The sequence below is a fragment of the Cornus florida genome, unplaced genomic scaffold (assembly GCF_030987335.1).
Source record: "Cornus florida cultivar Cherokee Brave unplaced genomic scaffold, ASM3098733v1 CherokeeBrave_3.0.0_Hap2_Chr10, whole genome shotgun sequence".
NCBI lineage: Eukaryota > Viridiplantae > Streptophyta > Magnoliopsida > Cornales > Cornaceae > Cornus > Cornus florida.
The window spans coordinates 97,946,968-97,970,993 of record NW_026775580.1 but is presented as its reverse complement, the minus strand read 5'-3'; the positions used below and the strand labels follow the sequence as shown (position 1 = coordinate 97,970,993).

General features: G+C 34.6%; 3 protein-coding genes across 8 annotated transcripts; 2 read left to right on the top strand and 1 right to left on the bottom strand.

Annotated features, from left to right (window-relative positions):
• Positions 1–3,055: 3,055 nt before the first annotated feature.
• Positions 3,056–3,736, top strand: LOC132278205 (uncharacterized). The gene has a single exon (XM_059780013.1). The coding sequence runs from the start codon at positions 3,056–3,058 to the stop codon at positions 3,734–3,736; it is 681 nt and encodes a 226-aa protein (XP_059635996.1).
• A 2,966-nt stretch (positions 3,737–6,702) lies between these two features.
• Positions 6,703–14,583, bottom strand: LOC132276194 (probable E3 ubiquitin-protein ligase RZFP34). 6 transcript variants are annotated; one of them, XR_009470846.1, is made up of 13 exons: positions 12,110–14,583; positions 11,388–11,984; positions 11,216–11,303; positions 10,199–10,258; positions 10,030–10,062; positions 9,716–9,793; positions 9,433–9,476; positions 9,206–9,246; positions 8,991–9,073; positions 8,782–8,873; positions 8,595–8,706; positions 7,416–8,401; positions 6,703–7,300 (listed from the first exon to the last, which is right to left on the bottom strand). XR_009470846.1 is itself a non-coding variant. In XM_059777518.1 (12 exons), the coding sequence occupies exons 2-12, from the start codon at positions 11,588–11,590 to the stop codon at positions 8,294–8,296; spliced, it is 942 nt and encodes a 313-aa protein (XP_059633501.1). In that variant the 5' UTR covers positions 11,591–11,984; positions 12,110–14,583; the 3' UTR covers positions 6,703–8,293. The 6 variants fall into 6 exon arrangements, 1 of the variants encoding a protein (XP_059633501.1); XR_009470848.1 differs by having other exon boundaries at positions 6,703–7,279; XR_009470847.1 differs by having other exon boundaries at positions 6,703–7,266.
• Positions 14,584–15,070: 487 nt separating this feature from the next.
• Positions 15,071–17,383, top strand: LOC132278204 (uncharacterized). The gene is made up of 5 exons (XM_059780012.1): positions 15,071–15,180; positions 15,381–16,099; positions 16,244–16,441; positions 16,790–16,925; positions 17,134–17,383. Exons 1-5 carry the CDS (start codon positions 15,071–15,073, stop codon positions 17,381–17,383), a joined length of 1,413 nt encoding a protein of 470 aa, XP_059635995.1.
• The last annotated feature ends 6,643 nt before the right edge of the window (positions 17,384–24,026 follow it).

Genomic DNA, 24,026 nt, shown 5'->3' with positions numbered 1-24,026 from the left:
ATAGAGAGTGAGAGACACAAATGTTTGGAGGTTAGCTTTGAGAAATTGTAATCTTCCATTTTCTTCACAAAAAAAAAAAAAAAAATAGATCCGATATAATTTTTTGACCCGTTTTAACTCGTGGGTCATAAACTCAGTTCTACTCTTTGTTGTACCTCAAGATATCAGAGGGTGCTAGGGTTTGTTTTGCAGGGGCACTTAAAGTTGAAATAGAGAGTGAGAGACACAAATGGTTGGAGGTTAGCTTTGAGAAATTGTAATCTTCCATTTCTTCACAAAATAAAAAAAAAATATGCCGATCTTCATCGATCGTATATATAAATTATATACCGGATTAAGTAAATTTATTTTGTGAACAAGATTTATTTATTATGATTTGATTATGTTCTTGATTTAGCCATGTTTTGTAATAACACTTTGTTGATATTAAATTGGATTTGTGGTAGACATTGATGACCTAATTAGCACCCCCTTGATGTCATGAGTATCTCTCCTACAGTAGTTTCTTTTTCTTCCATTCAACACACGTGCCACTACCACTTCAATTATACAGCCAAAAGTCATGCATGCGTCATATTTATAGGGAAAAAAAAAGAAAAGAATATGCCATTTTGTTCACATTTTTGTTGTTATTTCTCTTTCCCAGTGGACACTCCAAAAATATATATATATAAAAATGCTGGAAAAGCAGAGGCAAATATGGAATATCACACAGATTCAAATCGAATGGACGGTAAAAGCAATTGATTTGTAGCGAAGGCAAGCAGAGAGAAAATATTCTGTTTTACTTCGACAGGGAGATGATATCATTACCTTAATTAATTGTTTAAAAACCAAGCACAACTTACCACACCTAAACCTTGAAAATGACATCAAATTTTGTCAGCTTTATTATATATATATATATATTCTTTTCGTAATGCTTGCTTTTGACAAATGTTCAATCTGGTGTGAGAACAAGAGTTAGGAGGGGTGCAAAAACCGTCCGTTGATGTTAATTATGATTAATTTCTTTAATGACTTAGATTATTAGGTTAACTTGTTTAATTTATGATTAATTAAATTATATGACCAATTTAAATGTACATTCACAATCACAAATATATAAAAAATAAAACAAGTTAGAGTTAGAGAGAGATTGCACCAGAATTTTAGCGATAAAATCACAGTTGATAAAATACGTCAACTATTTGTATGGAAAAAATCTCGTGGATTATGCAGTCCAAAGTAAACCAATCCACTATATTTGAAACAAAATATACCGAACTTTGACTCTGACTTACACCCTATTGTTCTACACCATACCAATCGCTGACTATCCTTTGGCTTTGTGACTTTCCGTCCAACAGCAACTTGACCTCAGATTTACACTTGATACTTGTAGAAGAGTAGCAGGTAGATCAGACAGCACTCGAATGCTCCAACCTTTTCAAAGTGTGATTGCGTTTACTTCTGTTCTTCAAGATCTGAACTTGATTGTAGAAGAATCAAATCCTGCTAATCATCTGGAATAACTCTGATGACATAAAAAACACTACAACTAAATCACTCATGAATATATATGTGTGCTCTCAAAAATAAATTCAGAATAATCAGATTTGATTTTCTGAATTTTTCTCTCTCTAAAGGCTTCGTCAAAATATAGTATTGATTTTCCCTAAAGCTGTGAATAAACCAATGTATATGACATGGTTTATATAGAGTTTTGAAAGCCTTAATCATTTAGAAAATATGATAAATTTCGTGCATAGGACTTGTAAGAAAGTTGGAATCGAAAAGGAAACTTTCAACAAAAAGGAAACTAAAATCCAAGTGTTGCTAGAAGACCTTGAACCGGTTCAGCCAACTTGAATTGGTTCAAGATGGACAGTACTAAATCCCATGGATTCTTGAACCTGTTCAAGATGGGCAGTCTTGAAAATTTGCAATTATACTCGTTTCGAATCGTTCAGAAACCTTCCTAACTGTTCTCACTACCTCTCAACCTTCTTAAAACGAGCATCTTTCTCATTATCTCATAGTGTAGTAATGAACACTTGACTTCCTTCTTCAAATCCGCATCCAATCTTTAATCTTTAAAATTGTTGAACCGAAAAATTACAATTCGATCGGACTTGTTTTGACAACGAAATAAGTCAATTACAAAATATATATCTCACATCACTCAGTTGAGAGGAAAAGAGGAGGGAGTTGTGAGTCCCACCACAATGCTCTCGAAAGTTACTATCTCCGTCCCACAATAGATGTCTATATTTAAAAATTAGAATTTTTAAGGGAACATGTAATTAATGTATTGTCCCCTTTTAAAATTATCAAATTATCCTTTTTAATTTAAATATAAAGAAAAGATGTTTTGACTTTTTAAAGAGGACAACTAATTTGGGACATGTAAAAAGAAAAAAATGAACTACTATTATGGAATGGAGGGAGTATTTGCCAAGTAATGATTTAAAAAATTAAATTTAAGAGAAGAGATGGTGAATTAAAAAAAAGGGTGAAAAAAAAAAAAAATTAACATGACCCGACTTTATTCATATAAAACAAAGACATGAATGGCGATGAAATTATAAAAATATCATACACTGCCCTTTTTTTTAATCATTGTTTTGGTTGCTTATCTACACTGCTTTTCACCTCTCAATCTCTCATTGTCACAATAATTCATTAATTTGCATCCAAGGACTATATTTTGTTGTCACAAATAAGATGGACCACTTCACAAAATGTTTCTTGACACGTTCAAAACCAGTTGTAGGAATAGTGGAAAGCAAAAGCAAGCCAAAACCAAAACACCCAAAAAAACACATACCAACCTGCCTACCATGGCTTTTCAAAAAAGCTAATGCCCTTATACATATATAATTAGAAAGCAGCAGCATGTGTTCAACTGACCAAAATATCCCCTTTTTTCCCCACTATATATAAGCCTGTGTTTGCAGTTATGATCAGTGCATGAAGTGGGAATCTTCACCAAGCTTCACCAACTCCTCAACATTTCCCTCCAAAATTTACTTTTAACACATATTTTACCCAATTCTCTCTAAAACCTTCAACAATGGAATTAATCATGGCAGAGAAGCTTCAAGCCATGAAGAATTACAAGAAGGACCAGTTTGTCAACAAACTCATTCTTCACTTTTTCACAGCTTTGATTTGTACTCTGTTTTGTACCTACCCTTTTTGGTTCCCCCAAGTGAAAATTCTTATAAACGATTTTGTCTTTGTTTCTATCCCAAATTTCAAGTCATTCTTGTTCAACCCCAAGTGCTTGTTCATAGTAGGCAATGCCATTGTTGTCATCCTGGTCGTAGAATCAAAGCTCGCATCTGGTTCACACTCATCTTCGGCCACTAACATCTACGATGAGTATGTAGAGAGGAGCCAGAGTCTTCAGGGAGCTGCCTCCAAGCATAAAGAGAATAAAGAGGAACGAAAAGAGGACATAGGTTTAACTCAAGAGAGTAGTAGTAGTACTGTGAACAAGATTGAAGAAGAAGTTAAAGCTGTGGTATACATAGAGGAAGAAAAAAGAGAAACAGGGGGTAAAAAAGATGCTGATAACGATTCTGCTGCTGCTGATGATAATGATCATAAGGAGGAGGTGGAAGAGGAGAAATTTGAGGAAGAAGAGCCCGGTTTACCTACCGAAGAGTTGAACAAAAGAGTTGAAGAGTTTATTGCAAAGGTAAACAGACAAAGGCGGCTTGAAGAGAAAGGTCTATTAGTTTATGGTTAAAACATGAGAATGAAGATGTTAGATTGGGCTAGGAAGAAGGATGATCACAAATTAAACCTGCATTGAGACCAATTAATTATAACTTGTACTTACCAACTCTGTAGAGATTAATGTTATAACAGTAGATTACCCAATAACTAGCTCAGTGTTAAAGTCTCTTAATTTGTTTTTTTTAATAGATTCATCTTCTTATTGTATCAACATTGATCCATCACTTAGCAGAGGATCAAAGGGAAAACGGTTGCAATGCTATTTGCTACCTCATTTGTAAGATATCAACATATATAGACCTATGTTATGTCATCAGTTCAATATGACATGCTATCAATTTAATGGTAATTCTATGATTTTTATTATCTCACTGGCATACCCTTTTTCTTTTATATTTTATTTATATTTGTATATATAATGAACTAACTTCTTCCTAGAGTGTATTTATTCAGAGCAATAATATAATTAATTAGAAGTGTTAATTTTGAAAATTAATCACTTAAGTACACCATTCCAAAATTATTATCATTTAAATTCAATTTTATTTTTCCGTCACTAAGACCGTTTAAAAAGTGTGAGTACCAACCAACTAGAAAAAAAAGAATACTCTAATTTTTTAATGCCTTTTTATTTTAAAGTAATGATATTTGCACGATTACTTAGACAGAATTGTTAGGCCTACTATATATGATTGGTCATTAATATATTTGATAAGGAAGTGGAGGGTCTCATTTTTCATATTTGACATGCATTGAACAATCAAATATAATAGGCCTAACAAGTCTGTGTAAGTAATCGATACAAATATTATTACTCTTCATGAAAATACGAAATTGTACTCATTAATTACTTTTATCTACTCATTCCTCTCTTTCATAGTTCAGCGTCTTTCGCGGCCGCCGCCGCCGCCGCCACTCATCTCCAAGCCAAAAAAAAAAAACAGAAGAGAGAAAAAAATTGGGTTTGCGCAGTAAAAGTATTCTCCATAGCTATGATCAGTAAATCTAGTTGTGAGAAACAATTAATTAAATCCCACTTTAAAAGTCCTCGTACGGGGCTTTAGGTGAGGTATAGAACTCCATGCTGCCATGCCAAGACCAACGCAGCTGCTGCAATGCAGTGATCTCGCCGCCGTTGCCACCATGGTGAGACTAGTATCGCAGCCTATGCCGGAATACCACCAAGGCACCGCCGGCTATGGGGTTTTGGTGGTGGTGGTGGTAGTTCATTCGCTTGAATATCCTGTAGGTGGTAGTTGTGGGGTCGGGATTGCAGTGGTGTTGTTGGCGGTTCGTTCACCAGAATACATTTGTGATGGTGGTTTGGGGGTGGAGACAGTAGTGGTTCATTTGCCGGAATACACAGTGGTGCGGTGGTTATGAGGGTGGGGATGGTGGAGGTGGGAATAGCGGCGGTGGTGAACTACATGTCTCGCCACAATCCATGGACCCAAATGCTTGTTTCATTCATTTTCATAATATAAGTGCAACCAAAGTATAGAACCCTAAAACAGAAATCCATAAGTGATTAATTGCTTCAATTAGCAACATAATTTTGTTCAATTTTCTGTTTTATGGTCTTGGCTGTATAATTATATTTAGGGATTCAAAATATAATCAAAAGCTTTAAAACAAAACTAGAAAACCCATATTGAAAATTCAAAAAGTTCTTGGTTTGGTCAAAGTCGAGTCCGTTAGGCAATATTGGACCAGAGATTGAAATGTACACAATATATATATATAAAATTGTAAATTTATAAAATATTTAGAGATATTTTAATTTTTTTATTAAATTTTTTTATTGTTAAAGAATTCTTTTAACAAAGTTAAATGATATTTAAGTTATTTCACCCAATGTTAGAATTCTGACAACATGTGCGCATAATGGTTGAGTTGTAAACCAAACAAACGTTTATAATGATTGTAATTTTCAAAAGGTTCTTTTACTAAAATTAACTGTAATTAAAATTATGAATTTATGACACAAAATTCGTGTGCTCGTTTCCCGGGAAACTTGGAAGCTGTTTTCAGTAAAAGAGAGTGGTTTTTTGAACGTTGAATTGCTGCTATTCCTTCCTTAGCATGGAAGGAAGAGATTGGAAAACTGCCAACACCCAAAAGCAACCGAGTGGAGAGGTTGGGTCAAAAATAAAATAACAAAAAAGTCAGGAAGGGTCGTTATAAAACTAGCTAACAAACTTTATGGTTATCCTGTATTTCGCGGTGCACGATAAGGAGGGTTGGACACATTGAACTGAGCAGGCATGATGATGATAACATTTAATTTGACTATGTATATCATCTCCACTAACATAAAACACACCAAGTACGGTTATTCTCACAAGTATGATTATTGTTACAATAAACATATTTTTACCGTTTTACTTGGTTTTTACATAAATGAGAATTCTACTTATAAACTCGTTTGTTTGTCTGTATGAAAAAAAAAACCTTTAATACTTCATTATTTGTGTTATCAATCAATTATATCATGTCACATCAGTAAAATTACTTTAAGTCTTATCATTATATAACACTATTTAATAAATTAATAATACCATGTTATCACTTTAGTAGACTCAATTAAATTTTTGTCATTTAAGAGGACTTAAACCCTTCATCTACCACTAGAACTACAATTATTTTTGTTAGATCCAATTTGATAGTTTTAAAGAGTCCCATGTGCACCCTTAGAGCAGGCTCACCACTTCGTTGCTTTTTGAGGGTGGCAGTTTTCCAATGTCTTCCATGCTAAGGAATGAACAACGGCAATTCAAGCAATTTCCCGGTAAACAAACATATGAGCAGTTCAATTTTCCTTGTTAAATTAAATTTTAATTTTTTCCTTTTTAAGTTGTCATTTTTCCTACTTTTTTTCCCTTTTTCTTAATTTTTTTTTTTCCATCTACTCCTTTAAATAATTTTTTTTTTCTTTAACACTTTGCCTCCTAAACTAAAATCCTGGCTCCGCCTTGATTCTAAGTACAAATTAAAATTGGTTTCAATGTTTGTAGGTAGTACATACTAAGCTTGTTATGCATTTGCAGTGTTGGTGATCATCCTTCTTCCTAGTCCTAAATCCAATATCTTAATTCATTGTGATGTTTTACCACAAACTAATAGTACTTTCTCTTCAAGCCACCCTTGTCTGTTTACCCTTGCAATAAATTCTTCAACTCTTCCGTAATAGGTAAACCGGGCTCTTCTTCCTCAATTTTCTCCTCTTCCACCTCCTCCTTATGATCATCAGCATCAGCACAATCATTATCACAATCTTTTTTATCCCCCGTTTCTCTTTTTTCTTCCTCTATGTATACCACAGCTCTAACTTCTTCTTCAATCTTGTTAACAGTACTACTCTCTTGAGTTAAACCTATGTCCTCTTTTCGTTCCTCTTACTTCTCTTTATGTTGGAGGCAGCTCCCTGAAGACTCCAGCTCCTCTCTACATACTCCTCGTAGATGTTAGTGGCTGAAGACGAGTGTGAACCAGATGTGAGCTTTGATTCTGCGACGAGGATGACAACAATGGCATTGCCTACTATGAACAAGCACTTGGGGTTGAACAAGAATGACTTAAAATTTGGTATAGAAACAAAGACAAAATCGTTTATAAGAATTCTCACTTGAGGGAACCAAAAAGAGTAGGTACGTACAAATCAAAGCTGTGAAAAAGTGAAGAATGAGTACCTTTCTGACAAACTGGCCCTTCTTGTAATTCTTCATGGCTTGAAGCTTCTCAGCCATGATTAAATCCATTGTTGAAGCTTGATTCTCAGTGGGTATAGAGGGAATTTTGTGGAATATGTGCTAAAAGCAAAATTTGGAGGGAAATGTTGAGGACTTAGTAAAGCTTTGTGAAGATTCCCACCTCATGCACTGATCATTCGTGCAAACACAGGCTTATACAGTGGGGAGAAAAGAGGGGATATTTTGGTGAATTCAACACATGCTGCAGCTTTCTAATCATAGTTGTACAAGGGCATTAGCTTTTGATAAAGCCACGGTAGGCAGGCTAGTATGTGTTTTTTTTTGGGGTGTGTTGGTTTTAGCTTTTGCTTTTGCAGACTTAAGTACCCATCCAACAACGTATTCCACAAAACGACACTCTTGTAGTGCAACTGCTGAAAGATTGTGTGAGCTTTATCTATCTGTTCACATTTTGCATACAAGTCTATCAAAGCATTCCCCAGAAACCCATCTACGGTAATTCCATATTTCACAACTAAGCCATGGATGGATCTGCCTAACATGTCATTTTTCGCGTGAGCACAGGCAGAAAGTGCAGTCACGAGCTCAACCACCCTACATGGTGGAGCTTAGAAGACAACATCAATGAAAAAGACCAGAAGGAACAAACAGGAACTAATTGATGCAAGAGAATCGAAGGTCCAAGGCTCCGACAGCACAAGATGCAGGGCATTCCTCTGACAGCATAAGATGCAGGACCACAAATTCCCCGTTAATGAGGCTTGGAAGCCAGAAAGAATTAATGAACGGTAATTCCATGATGCATGATAGTGCATTTATCGTCATCTGTCATTGCCAATTAAACAGCCACTGCAACTTCATCTTGTTTGTCGGGTGTTGTATGATCGACAGTTGGGACATTTCTGAGCCACAACATGGTACCGCACTTCTGATGTATTTCCGCAGTCATTGCAGAGGATGCAAACCTGTAATCATATTACCATCAGTTTTCTCCACTTTGAGGAGGAACGTATTACATTTCAAATGTACCCAAATATAGTTCTAACATGATGACTACCAATGACCCGTTACCACGCACTTGTTTTTGTTACATGTGTGCGTGTGTGAACATGCATGGATGTGGTCAAATGTGTGTGTGTGAGGGAGAGAGAGAGAGACCTTTTTGTTTTGGTAAGGTTCTGGCATGGGTGTAGCTGCAATCTCCACGTCAAATTTCTCCCATACCTTTGACATATCACAGACTGACTTGGAGCAGAGAGGGCAAGCATATCTGTCAAACAAACAGGTGAGAAGGAAACCAAAATAAGAGGGATCAGAATCCCTTTTTTTTTTTTTTAATACTCACTGGAAGTGTTCCTGCATCTCCTTCAAGCAGTTCTTATGAATCGTGTGCCCGCAAGGCATAATAGTAACATCATTTCTTGACTCAAATAGATACTGCAACCAACCAGAGTTCAAATCAGTTAAAACGTGCAAGGTGTCGCCAAAATATTCGAGATAGAAACTATTATACGAAGGAAAATCAAGTTAGTAGGAGAGATGATAGTGCTATACCTCAAAACAAACAGGGCAGTCATGGTGCATTGCTCCTTCCACGCAGGGATGACAGTTCTTCAAATGAACTGAGTAGCAGCATCCTGAATTGTATACCCAGGATACAGTAAGGATAAACTTTAAACACAATATCAATTCAAGCTGTCCAAGCTCACAAATAGGATGCTACAGCAGCAAGGAAATGAGAGAACAAAAGAACAACAATCGTGACTTACGACATTTGTAGCAATGAAAGAAGTTCTCTCGCCCGCCAATTCTGTAATGAAAGCACACGCAAGTGAGTTGATATTCGACATGAATATACATACACACAATACTACATCGCCAGACAGATTTTAAAGTAAAAGAGACATTCTTGATAAAATTTAATCAAGTGTACAGCAGCATGTTCAAGTTGTTCCTAACACCAAGAAATGCAAATCAAACTGCAAGATGAACATACCTGCAAATACCACACCCATTACAATGGTACTGGCTTTTCGATGTCTGCAAAATAGAAGAACAAGATAATGAGATCAGCAAACATCTAATACTAACAATTGAAGGCATAAAGAACTAAAACAACATGCTACTTTGTGCATGTTCATGCGTGCACACATGTAGTAAGGACACCAAAATCCGGTTTAGACACCAACATCAATGTCAAAGTTCATATTGTCTGGTAAACATTGGTGTGTGGTAACAACAAAAGAACAACATGCATAGGAGAAGTGCTATATACTCACATCGTCATCGAACAGCTTACAAGTCTCGCAGAAGTATTTTCCCATACATACACCACAGTTGATACAAACTTGGTGAACCTGTGTGATTGCAGCGGCAAACATGACACAGTAAAATAATGTCAGAGAACTTAGTTACATAAGATAAAGAAACTACCAAAGCTAACAGTACAGTTCCAACTTCATTTTTGTAGCATCTATCCTAACGAAACCAATCAATCCAATCACCCACTAGGAAGCTACATGTTGTTCAGGTTTATACACTCTTATCCTCATGACAAAGATAGAAATGCAGCATCAATCCAATCAAGACTCACCTCTTGTTCAGTACCACAGAGTGAACATATGACCTGAAAAGGGGGGAAATACTCCCACAGTTAAAACAAATGCTTAAACAAGCTTTATGAGGGGAAAAAAATAAAGCAACCAGCTCTAGGCACTCAATGGGTGGAGGGGAATATTGGTTATTCGTGAAAGGGCTTTTACCTGTCGCACTTGATGGCGTGGAACGTCATGTCTAAGTTTCTGATCAACATTTATATTGTTCTGCAAATCAATATGTAAACATGTAAGTAACATTTTAGAGTCCTCATAACAACCACATGTCAAGGCAACACTGAAACATAAATATTGGAATACAGAACCACAACTTCATAATAACATGCAATAATACTCAACTTCAAAATGATCAATAATCAAAATCAGGAGACTCACAATTCATCATAAGCTAATTTACAATTACTTTCATTCAGGAAAAAAAAAAAAAATGCAATTACTTCCTAAGTCATTTTCAAAACATACAAATAATCTCAAATCATGACTATTTATTTATTTATTTATTTTATTCTTATTATTTTTTTTGTAGAGTACCCATCTAAAACAGGTTTGCTTATGTATCTGCTACCATATAATTTAATAAAAACCATGTAACAAAGCCTGCATGATCTGGCCGGTCTACGTATTAGGTCAATTGATTTTCCAGCAAAACAAATGCTGGATAAAACCATTTGAAAAAAAAAAAAAAAAAACTGAAATTTTAATGTCAAGATAGTTGATGATTTCTATTACACTAGGAACTTATTTTTGTTTCCTCATCTAGACTAAAAACATGAATAACCAACTATTTTAATGTCAAGATAGATGATGATTTCTGTTACACTAGTTACTTATTTGTATTTCCTTGTCTAGACTAAACATGAGTAACCCACTTATACACTAGCATTCTACATTGTGCTTAAGCCTCCAGTCAAGCTAATAGTGATTTGACAGTTCGGTTAGGCATTCATATTTCAATTTGATTGCCTTATAATTAATAATCTCAAATGCAATATATCTTCCATCACTTATTAGCAAATAATATTGCTTCAATTTCCAATAAAGAAGTTTTATTTGCAGGTGCATACAGTTACTACTATTAAGCAAATCTCCATAATTATTTCCTACAACAACCAAATAATATAAACGAACATAAGAAACAAAGACATTAGATCAGTATAAACATACCTTTGCCTCATTATGACAATGACGACAATCAAAAATTTCGTTGCAACACGGAGCTCTAATGCGACACCTTCGTCGATAATGAGTACACCTGTCAAATGAAGAAAATAGTGTTAACAAAGGAATCATAAAGATCCAGTTTTAAACTTGGGAGGAACATGAGCAAGTACAATACCCATACTGCATGCATCCTTTATCCAGCGATTCTGTGCCAATGGCATTTGGAAGATATGTCGCTTCTGTTGACATGAATTCTCTGAGAGAGTGCTGAGAGTCTGACATAGCGACCTCTGTGTTATGCTCTTCACTAGTTTTGTGTTGCAGGTTTTTGGGCTCAAAGTGAAACACCTCAGAATGATCAACTGCTAGCTCCACCATTGAAATCTTCTCGATGAAACTAAAACTATCTAACAGCTGGCTATGAGAAGCACCTGCATTTCGGAAAAAGTTTAGCAAGGGCTCTAAAACTTAAATTTATTTAGTCGCCCACCCAAGCAGGCAAACACTCCATAAATGTTGCTTTCTCGCAAACTGCAGCAGACCAATTGAAATCAGCAACAACATAATCCAACTAGGGTTGAACAGCTCCAATCAGCAACAAGAGAAGGAGTCATCAAACAAGTAGATCTATAAGAATCCCAAATAATAACTAAAATGCAGCACTGAGGAACTCCAAAGCCTCCAGCTGTGGATAGTAACCATTGACTGATCACTCGATTCTTGAAGAAGTCCAAATCCATCTAAATTGGGCACCACCAACAGACGCCCCAACCTATGGGAGAAGCAATAAATCACAAAATCAAATGCACTCTAAAGAGTGATAAGAAAATATAGGGGAAACAGTGCAAGAGGTTGCAGGGATGAGTTATGTTGATTGTCCATCAACGACAAGCCTACCTCAATATGCGATTCTGCAACAAGTCTTCAATAACCGAGACTTGCCCAAAACAACTTCTGTTATCATGAAAACTCCATGGGCTTCTCTTCGATAGAAAACTCTAGCTCATTTGACCTTCACACACTCTTGTTATCTAAACTGGTTGGATTTAGGACAGAGAAAGTGACAACTTCATAGCCTGCTTGACAAAAAGTAAGGACATTCCATAAACCCAGTCCTTTAGTTCCCAGAGACAAAATCCATCCTCAGATTACTGTAGTTTGTCTCCTGTAACTCTTATTTTGATTAATATGGGTTTTGATGATTTTGGATTTGCAAGGAGTTGGGGATTATGTATGGGAAGAAGGACTTTGGCTAAGCAGGTCAATAGCTCCAGCTTCTGCATCTTAGACCTTTAATTTCACAAGGAACCAACTTTTTGAACATTGAGAGGCTAAGACGTTCTGGTGCCTGCATCGCTACTACAGCCAAGGACATCGTTAATGCAACAATAACCTAACCTTCCACGTGGTTTATGTTTAGATAAAGCTTAGTTTGATTGAGTTGACCTTGGGAAACTAAGGCGGATAGTAGACACATCATAGTATTTCAAATAAGGTATCACGGTTTACAGAACAAAATAGAAACGAGCATCTTTATTAGTGCCTGCAAATTCACCTCTTGCACAGACAAAAATCCCCTCATATGAAGAAGGACGCGCAGAACCTACCTAGGTCTAGTTGGTCAATTGAATACCTGCAGCCCAAGATGGACAGACCAGCTACGAATATCCCGATGCAGGGCACAACAACTTTAAAAAGGAATGACATAAGAATGAAACAAACTTCGCTACCCAACAAAATGCATTCAACCCCCATCTACTTCTAAGTGGGGTGCCTAAATCAAATTAATCATCGTCAATTTGCTAATACTTGGAAAGTCCATGGGTAACAAGGTTACCGCAAATTCTCTTCCCAGAGTATATACTAATTAACCATCAGTAATGATTAGAAATAATCATAGTCTAAGATTTTTCTAAATCAAATTCACGTGTCCTTCAAGTTCAGTTGTTGATGAGCTTAGCCATTACGTGGTCCACACATTCGAATTTATTGCCTCATCCAACTCAATCAGAAGAACTAACAAAGCAATATGATAGTTACAAGCATTTATCATCATGCATGACACATTCTTACAAGAAAGAAGATATCAAATCTTAACGGGGCCTCTTAGTCTTATTTATAAAACTTCTTATGCCAAAGAGATAATGTCAAGTCAAAATTTCTATTATAAATGCAAGGCGCGAATTGTAGTTGGACCACAAACTATGATTCTATGACACAAACTTCAAACGTATTTCCTAAGTGCAGCTTATTCTCTATCTTATGAATTCAATCAAATACACCATTAGCCATAATTATTTTATCTATCAAATGTTAACTAATCCAAACAAAAGAATGTAATTTCGAATAAATGCTTTCTACAATTTCCTTTTAACACTGCAACGATAACATCCAAAGAATTAAGTAAAAAAAGATAAACACTAAATTTACCGGAATTTTACAAACTCAAATTGAGATGAACACACACAAACAGGAATACAGTTTCGGGATACATAAGGTTGTAAACAAAATATTACTAAATGTATATATATAAAAAAAATCAACAGAACAACGAATTTATACCAAGCAGTGACAAATTAACATCTTATGACATGATAAATGCTAGATTTACTAGATTTCAATCAAGTCAAACACAAAAACACATACAATATGACAATAATACAGTTTCTAAGTATATAGCAATCTAAAGAAATAAAAATACTGCATTTTATCCTCAATGGAATGAGAGAAAGAAAAAAAAAAAGTTCCTCAAACTGCTAAAATAATTTCTTAGCAAATAACACCCACAATTCTCTTGGGAGAATTAAACCCACTATCTAACTTGGTTGGATTTCTTAATCACTATATCAATTTTTTTTGGGTACCAAATGTAGCCCAATATCCCGTTTGATTCTCGAGAAGCCATAGGAAGAAGAAAAAAAAACACCGAGAATGAAATATGAGAAGTAATAAATCAAATAAAGACCTAGACTCTCCTTCTCAATCTCATCAACCAAACAGACCCTACTTTCAACTACAAATCTTAATTCCCTAATAACTTTCATATCATCACACACACATAGAGAGAATTAAAAATAAATCTTCACTACCTATATTGCAATAGAATTAAGAAAATAAAAAACGCGAGAAAGCACTAAAAAAAATGCGTAATAAATTAACAAAATATCCAATTCACAGAATAACGAACTTTCAATCACTCGCTGATCCAAAAACAAGAGAGATCAGAACAATCTCGACACGATCGAATCTCCGAACGAATTCTCCGATTCGCCTCCTTCGATTCTCTGTATCGATATAAATAATAGTATACTTTTAGAGAGAGAGAGAGAATACGAGTCTAGAGACAGAAAGATGAGATGAGACGGAGGCTTTTGAATGAGAGCGGCTTTTATAGGTCTGAAGCTTCCATTTTCTAGAGACTTCTAAACGCGGTGGCTTGATGGTGACAACAAGCTGCCCACTGGTTCTTCCTTGTTGACAGATTTCACTTTCCGTATTTACCAAACTATCCCTGTAAGAAACGCGTGAAAATTTCTGGAATATATGTTAAAATAATAGTAGCACTATGGTACAGCCACGCCTACTTTATAAAACTGAGATTCCTTCTATCCTAATCCTTGCAAGTCCACGTCAGCAATAATACAGATGTCACCTCATCAGTTTTGTTGTGATAAAATCATAATGCGCTGACACAACCTGACATGTAAATTTAATATCAAATTTAGGATGACCTCCAGTTGCAAAGTAAACAAGAGAGGTTGCGATTTTCTTTAACTACAAAAAAGGCAACAAAAGACATTGTCTCCTAACTTCCTACCATCTCTATGTGCAATTCCAACTGATGAAGAAATACAGTGTATGTTCTCCTTGAACAGTGACGAGGCCCCTGATCCTGATGGTTACAATGCCTTTTTCTTCAAAAAGGTTTGGCCTATTGTTGGCTCTGATGTTACTTCAGCCATTAAAGAGTTCTTTCTAACAGGGAAGTCAATTCAACCTACAAATCCCTGGTTCCTAAGATACCCAACCTATCTTCCCTCAACCATTACAGACCTATTTCCTATTGTTCTACAATTTACAAGTGCATCTCTAAACTCCTTGCCTCTAAACTTAAGCCTACATTGCCACACATTATTGGGAATGCTCAATCTTCTTTCATTCATGGCAGACAAATTGATGATAGTATACTTTTAGCCCAAGAGCTCCTCAATGGTTACCATAGGTTCTCTCCCTCTCCTAGATATGCTCTCAAGATTGACATTCAAAAGGCTTTTGATTCTGTGTGTTGGGATTATCTGTTTGATTCCCTTAAGCTATTTCGATTTCCTGATATCTTCATAAGTTGGATCAAATCATATGTTTCCACACCTTCCTTCACCATTTCTGTAAATGGAGAATTCAATGGCTACTTTAAGGGAATCAAATGGCTGAGGCAAGGGGACCCTTTATCCCCTTTCCTCTCTGTGATTGTGATGCAGGTCTTCTATCTCATTGTCACTAAATCCATAACTGAAATGCCATTCAAATTCCATTGGAGATGTAAAGACATTGCCCTAACCCACTTAATTTTTGCAGATGACCTTATGTTATTCTCACATGGCAGTCTTGACTCTTTGCAAACTTTCAAGTATGCCATTGATACTTTCTCTAACCTATCAGGTCTCCACATTAATCAGAACAAATCTCAAGTTTTCCTTTCTGGAATTAATCCTCAGCTTGAAGTTGCCATATTGTCACTCCTAGGATTTGATAAAGGTGTACTTACTGTAAGATATCTTGGGGTGCATTTGGTTTCTTCTATGTTGAGGACAAATGACTGCAGAGCTCTCATTGATAGGATTACTTCTAGAATTGGGCACTGGACCAGCAAATTCCTCTCATTTGCAGGCAAGTTACAACTCATTAGAGCCATCCTATTCTCTACACAAATGTATTAGAGTTCCAAGTTCATTTTACCAGCAAGCATTATACATGAAATGGAGAGTATTTTTGGAGTTTTTCTCTGGTTTAACCCTGCCCTCAAGACTACAGGAGCTAAAATAGCTTGGGAGAAGTGCTGTCTTCCAAAAAGAGTTGGAGGTTTAGGTCTTCCTAATCTCTCTACATGGAATGAGGTTGCAATCATGAAGCAATTTTGGAGAATTATCAATTATAATGATATGTTATGGGTGCATTGGATCAACACTTATTTGCCAAAAGGAAGAAGCATTTGGGAAGTTAAAGTACCTGGTCAGTGCTCTTAGAGCTGGAGGAAGCTTCTTAGCCTCAGAGAATGCATCAAGCCCCTTGTTAAGGTAGAAATTGGAGACTGCAATTCAACTAATTTTTGGTTTGACACTTGGTGTGATTTAAGTCCACTTCACCAACTAGTCTCTCCCCAGCAGATTCAAGACTCAGGATTTAATTCTAAAACTGAGCTCAGCTCATTTCTAAGACACTCATCCTGGGCCTTTCCACAATCCATTACCAATATCCTCCCACTACTGCAACCATCATTACCACTGCCAGCACCTAACTTTCATAGAAATGATCAGTTCATCTAGAAGCCTTCTTCTTCAACCTCCTTCTCCATTGCAGCAACTATGAAATTTCTCAACAAGGATCTGTCATCCACCTCATGGTCACATCTGGTATGGTCTAAACCATCTATTCCAAAGCATTCTTTCACCTTATGGGTTGCGATTCAGCAGAGGTTGCCAACTTTGGATAGAAGGTGCACTTCTCACATTAATTCCACTACTTGTGTTTTTGTGCAACTATGATTTGGAATCCCACGACCACTTATTCTTCAAATGTTCATTCACTAAGCCCTTGTGGACATTTCTACAAGCAAGGTGTGGGTTCCATATTCAGCCGTCTTCTTAGAGGGAAGTAATCACTTGGACCTCTCATTACTGGAAGGGCATCTCTAAATTCCATAGCAATTCAGTTTCAAAACTGAGTTTAGCAGCCTTGGTCTACAATATTTTGATTGAGAGGAATAGAAGAATCTTCCAGAAGAAATTCCTTTCTCCAAACACGGTGCTTCACCTCACCTTGGAAGCCATCCGTTCCAAGCTACTGGTCTTAACCATAAAGGACTCCCACAATGTGCAAAAAGTTGTAGCAGAATGGGATCTTTCTGAAGGAATTGCTCGTCCACCAGCTAAGCCACCAGATCATACATGTTGAGGCTTCAAGTAAATGTGGATTTCTCTCCATGTTCACCGGAATAGTTAGTAGAATGTAACTGCCATTTATTGTGCATTTAATTGCAGTTGTTAGGCTTTGTGTCATTGGGCTGGTCCTGATGCACTCTATGTTAGCTACAGTTGGGCCTGTTGTCTTTGGGCTTGTATCTTTGTTAATATTTATATATAAATTGAAAATTTACCTCTCAAAAAAAAAAAAAAAAAAAAAAAAACAGAGGACCTTCTTCCTGGAAATGAATCCTCTCCATTCGCTTTTCACTGGAAATTGTTAAGTGAGGGGTTAACTGACTGATGTGGTATTTTTGTGAAATGTGTATTTACTGATGGCAGTTTATACTTTGTACATCCAAGTTTTGTATACCCTGTACTTGTAGTTGTATTTCACTTTCAATTTGAAATTCCCCCAAAACGAAAGTTGAGATTGGAGCCAAAACTGATACATATATATAGCCAATCTGAAATATCCCTCTCATTTCTGAAATATACAAACTAAACTCCATGATCAAGTACAACTGAGAAAGAAGGCAACCAAGAACCAGACATAGATTTTGGAAAAGAAGAAGATGAACTTAGGATGTTTTGTGGAAGATAAAAAGATCTCTGTTTAAAGAAACTCCGTTTGGAAAAATCACCATACATTCCGGTGAGAAGCTGAAGCTCCGATCATCCGGTCCGGCGAGAAGCTGAAGCTGCGATAGTCCAGTTTGGCGTAATTTATACATCTTCTTTATGCACCGTATTATTGCATCTTTCCAAAATTGTATTTGAGTTTCAATTTTTAATTTCTCCCTAAAAGGAAAGTTGACCTTCCCTTAAAACTCTGCTATATATACTATGTCTGAAATATTAAATAAGAAATATTTATCTGAAATTTGAAATCCGGTGAAGAAACTCTCCCCAAAACTCTGTTATTTATGTTTATGTGTAAAAAACTCTCTTGGTGAAGATCGAAGAAGCATAGTAAATAAAAAGAGATCTAGTCCGAAAAATTACCATATATTACAGCGATAAGCTAAAATTTCTGAAAATGAGAGATCCCCCAAAATATTTCTGACAGTCCGAAGCTGAAACTCCGATCATTATAAGTATTAGGTTATTATTTTGAATTTCTTGTAACTTTATTCATGATGATATATCAAAGTTTATCTTATATGGCGGTAATCCAATGATGATTATTGGTAATCAAAAATTTTGAAGGCTGGGTTTATCACTTACTTTTTGTAACAGCATACAGATCAATTTATTATATTCACAACTTATTAAAACATGCATCATGTATGAATTGCATATTGCATCAACATATTTTCCTAACACGTTAAAAAAATTAACTTCCACAACTCAATTTTACAATTCCTAAATTAATAATAAGTATCACAAATACTTTCAATATATATGTAGGAAGATTTGCATATTCCATCACCTATTTTTTGTAACAACATACAATACAAAAGTTGGAGTCAAATTATTATTACCACAACCTTTTTTAAACATGTATCATGTATTAATTGCATATAGGATCAACATATTTTCCTAACACGTTAAGAAAAATTAACTTCTACATCAAATTATTATTATCACAACTTTTTAAAATATGTATCATGTATGAATTGCATATAGTATCAACATATTTTCCTAACACGTTAAAATAAATTAACTTCCACAACTCAATTTCACAATTTCTAAATTAATAATAAAAATCACAAATACTTTCAAAATATATGTAGGAAGATTTGCATATTCCAACACTTACTTTTTGTAACAACATACAATACAAAAGTTGGAGATATCAAATTATTATTATCACAATTTTTTAAAACATGTATCATATATGAATTGCATAGAATATCAATATATTTTCCTAACACGTTAAAAAAATTAATTTCCACAACTCAATTTCAGAATTCCTAAATTAATAATAAGAATCACAAAAACTTTTAACATATATGTAGGAAGATTTACATATTCCATCACTTACTTTTTGTAATAGCATACAATACAAAAGTTAGAGAGATCAAATTATTATTATCACAACTTTTTAAAACATATATCATATATAAATTACATATAACATCAACATATTTTCCTAACACGTTAAAAAAATTAACTTTCACAACTCTAAAATCTATATAATTAGTCAATTATTTCAAAACCCTAAAATCTTAAATAAATTTATATTTGGATACTGAACTGTACCGATACATAATCAATGTTTAAGATTTGTAATTTTACTAAAAAGGAATAGAATAAAATATTTTTGTATATAATATATTGTTATACATATATTTGGATACTAAACTGTAATTTGTATATATATTTTTGTATATATATAATATATAATTGTATGTTGTAAGGAGATTTATAATTTTACCGATACATAATCAATGTTTAAGATTTGCAATTTTACTAAAAAGGAATGGAATAAAATATTTGTGTATATAATATATTGTTATATATATATTTGGATACTAAACTGAAATTTGTATATATATTTTTGTATATATATAATGTATAATTGTATGTTGTATAGATATTTATAATTTTACTGAAAATGAATGCAAAAAAATATTTTTGTATATAATGTATTATTATACGTATATTTGGATACTAAACTATGATATACTTTTGTATTTAAGATTTGTATATATATTATGTATAAGTGTATGTTGTATTGAGATTTGTAATTTTACTGAAAATGAATGGAATAAAATATTTTTGTATATAATATATTTTTGTATATAAGATTTGTATAATATTTGTATATATATAATGTATAAGTGTATGTTGGAGATTTGCTGTATTAGTACATGTGGTAAAAAAAGAGTACAATCAATAACTTTATTGAGTGGGTGCTGAGTTAGATTGTGTTACGGGTTGATGTGGCAAAAAGGGTTGAGGTGGTTTGATCTCAGCCCTTGGATTCTCACTAGATTCTGTCCAGTGAGAGGTGAACTAGAGCAGATTTGGATCCCTTATTCTTTCTTTCTTTTTCACGGACCCACGCAGACCTTCTTCTTTCTCTCTCTTCTTTTCATTCTTTACAAATTATGTAAAGTAAGGGTTAAATGGACAATTTCATACAATAGGTAAGGGCTAAATGGACAATATGCCGTATTAATATAACCTATACTGTATTGTTACACAAATATACCATATTATTACACAAATGTAATACAAGTTCAACACTATGCAGTTACTTTTTTTCACCCACTTTTTTAAGCGACGTGGCCATTTCTCCTCCACTCATTTCAAAATGGAGAAAATTGCGCACTGTTGGAATGGAGGTGATTTTTGGCCATGGGAAGATTGGTTAAAACAGAGGAATGAGGCAACCAAAAGGGTAGGTTCAAAACAGAGTACAAATCAAAGCTATGAAAAAGTGAAGAATAAATACTTTGTTGACAAAGTGACCCTTCTTGTAATTCTTCATGGCTTGAAGCTTTTCTGCCATGATTAAATCCATTGTTGAAGCTTGATTTCAGTGGGTATAGAGGGAATTTCGTTGGTTGCGTAGGCTGGTTTGTTTTTTTGTTTTTGTTTTTTGGTGTTTTGGTTTTAGCTTGCTTTTGTTTTTTATTATTCCTACCATGGTTCGCCGTATAGGCTGATATGTGACATATCGCCGTATTGGCTTATATGTGACATATCACCCAGTTTGTAATATTTTTTTAATGGTTTGATACCGTTAAATACATCCATGAGCAAGTCGATTTACACCGATATTCGTCTGAATCCTGTAACATTACCGCGAGTGATACTGTAATCGATACAGCGATTACGAACCATGATTCTTCCAACTGGATTTGAATGTGTCATTTCAAGAAAAATACCTCACAAACAAATAGTACCAAAACCACACAATTGAATTAAAGGAACATTTAAGGTGTGTAGTGGTTCAACTTATATGTGAGAACAAAATATAGTTCTTGGATGCAAATTAAATAATTATTGTAGTAGTGAGAGGTGAAGAGACTGTAAATAATAATAAAAAAGTGGCATGTTTGACATATTTAAAATATCATCATCATCTCCATATGAATCTTCGTTTCTATTCTTTTTTACTATTCATTATATTTTCTCTTAGATTTAATTTTTTAAGGTAGTTCCTTATTACTTCATTCCATATAAATTTTGATCAACCTCTTTATCTTAGACAAACAAGTTTTCCTCTCTTTGACAACCAAGTGTTGGAGTTGTGGCATGTTAAGGAAAATTTATAATATTACACCTTACACTAAATAATTTACAGAATAATAATTCTTTAGCGAATAGGTATGTGTAATACATCGCTAATACTTTCATGTCAATTTGCAATTCTCTCAATAATATAAATGATACATCAATGAATAAGAACACATAACAAAAGAATTCAATACTCTCAACAAAAGAAAATTAATATAGTAATAGAAATTAAGAAATAAAAATGATAATAGTAAAATAAGTAAGAACTGGACTGACGAGGAGATATGTGTAAACATATTAATCTAAAGCTGATAGTTTTTACTTTTGAGCAATGTGCACGACCACGGGACCAAAACTATATTTGTCTCGTTGCCCACAAACACAAAAAGTAGATAAACAGATCTAAGGTCTAGGACTATATTTGTCTAGTTGCCCACAAATACATAAAATAGATATATAACCGGATGCACAAGTAAAAATATGTTTAGAATAAAGAGATATATAGAAAGAATGGTGGAAAGTATTCCTTTATAAAATCACATTCCTTGAGATAAAGAGATAGTGAATGATTTTTATATATATATATATATATATATATATATATATATATATATATATATATATATATATATATATAGGGTTAAATATAAAAAACTCCCCTAAATTATTGCCCTTTTGCAAATAACCCTCCTGAACTAAAAATCGTCCCCTGAACTATTGATTTGTTACAATTAAAGACAAATCCATCACAAAAGACTATTTTACCTTTTCTCATTAAAATTTTCATTTCTTATTAAATTATTTTTATTATCTTTTCTCTTATGTAAATATTAATTATATTATTTACTTTAATTTTATTTTTAGTATCAATTTATAATAAAAATGAAAAAAAATAGATAAATAGATTTGTAACTACCATTTTCTAAATTGATTAACTTATTATTAAAACTTTATTATTTATAATAAAACGTTTTATAACCAATTTAAACATTTTTATCGTAAAAAAAAATCATTTTTTTCATACAATATATTGATGAAAATTTACTTAAATACTTTTGAAAAAAATACATTTTTTTCATGTAATATATTCATTAAAAATAAAAAAATTATACTAATTTTTTTTATTTAAATAATTAATTAAAAAATTAAAGGTTAATTTATGCAAATTTAATGGAAAATATCTCATCAAATTAGTATGAATTTTTTCATAATTTATTTAGATAAGAAAAATATATTAAATGTAATTCACTAAGAAGGGGCATTATGGTCATTTAATAAAATATAATACAGTCCTTGGGATATGTTGTAATAAAATGAGATAGTGTAGGGAGTTTTATACTCAAAATGAGATAGTTTAGGGAGTTTTATGCACAAAATATAATTCAAAGAGGTCATTTACAAATTTAAACATAGTTCATTGGGTTTTTTGCACTTTACCTATATATATATATATAGGTATGTATGTATGATAAATATATATAGAGTAAAGTGCAAAAAAAACCCCTGAACTATGGGGTAATTGCACAAAACCCCCCTAAATTAACAAATGCCCCCCCGAACTATTAAAAAGTTGTATTTAAGGACAACAAGCAAGTCTCCGGCACCGGAAAAATAAGATTACAAAATTACCCTGGTGAAACGACAGTGTTTTGGAGCTTTATTATATACTCAGTATATTATATATATATATTACAACACCACCGCCACCGCCGCCGCCGGCGGGGCAAGGGCAGGGGTCGCCATCACTGCAGCCTCCCTTGCCGCCGCCGTCGCAGCTACCCACACCACTCTGATCGGATCTCTTAGGGGAGAGATGAGAGAGAACGGATAGGGGAGAGATGAGAGAAAGGGGGTGCGTACATATATATGTATCAATCTTAGCAAAATCTGGGTTTAAGGGAGAGGCCGCGGACTTGGTGGTGGGTTTGAGAGGCGATGATTGTGTGGGTGGTGGCGGCGATTGATGATTAGGATTGTGTGGGTGGTGCCGACGACGGTGATTGGCAATTGGCGATGGCTGGGATTATAATAAACCTTCCTGCTGTAACAACCACGTTCGGCAGGTCTTCGAAACACCATCCGTGGACTTGGTGATGGGTTTGAGAGGAGATGATTGTGTGGGTGGTGGCGGCGATTGATGATTGGGATTGTGTGGGTGGTGCCGACGGCGGCGATTGGCGATAGTTGGGATTATAATAAACCTTCTTGCTGCAACAACCACGTTCGGCAGGTCTTCGAAACACCATCGCAATTTTCTCACAGCTATTACCATCACCATTCACCATATTGGTCGAGGTTTAGGGTTAGAGATACCGGAGATGCAGAAGCGCGTTGCCGGAAAGTTTGCAGCGGTGCGATGGCGGTGGCGGCAGGTTCACAGCGGTGATGAGGTAGCGACGGTGATATTGAGAGAGAGAGAAAGTGGCTGAGGACGCAGCGGCAAG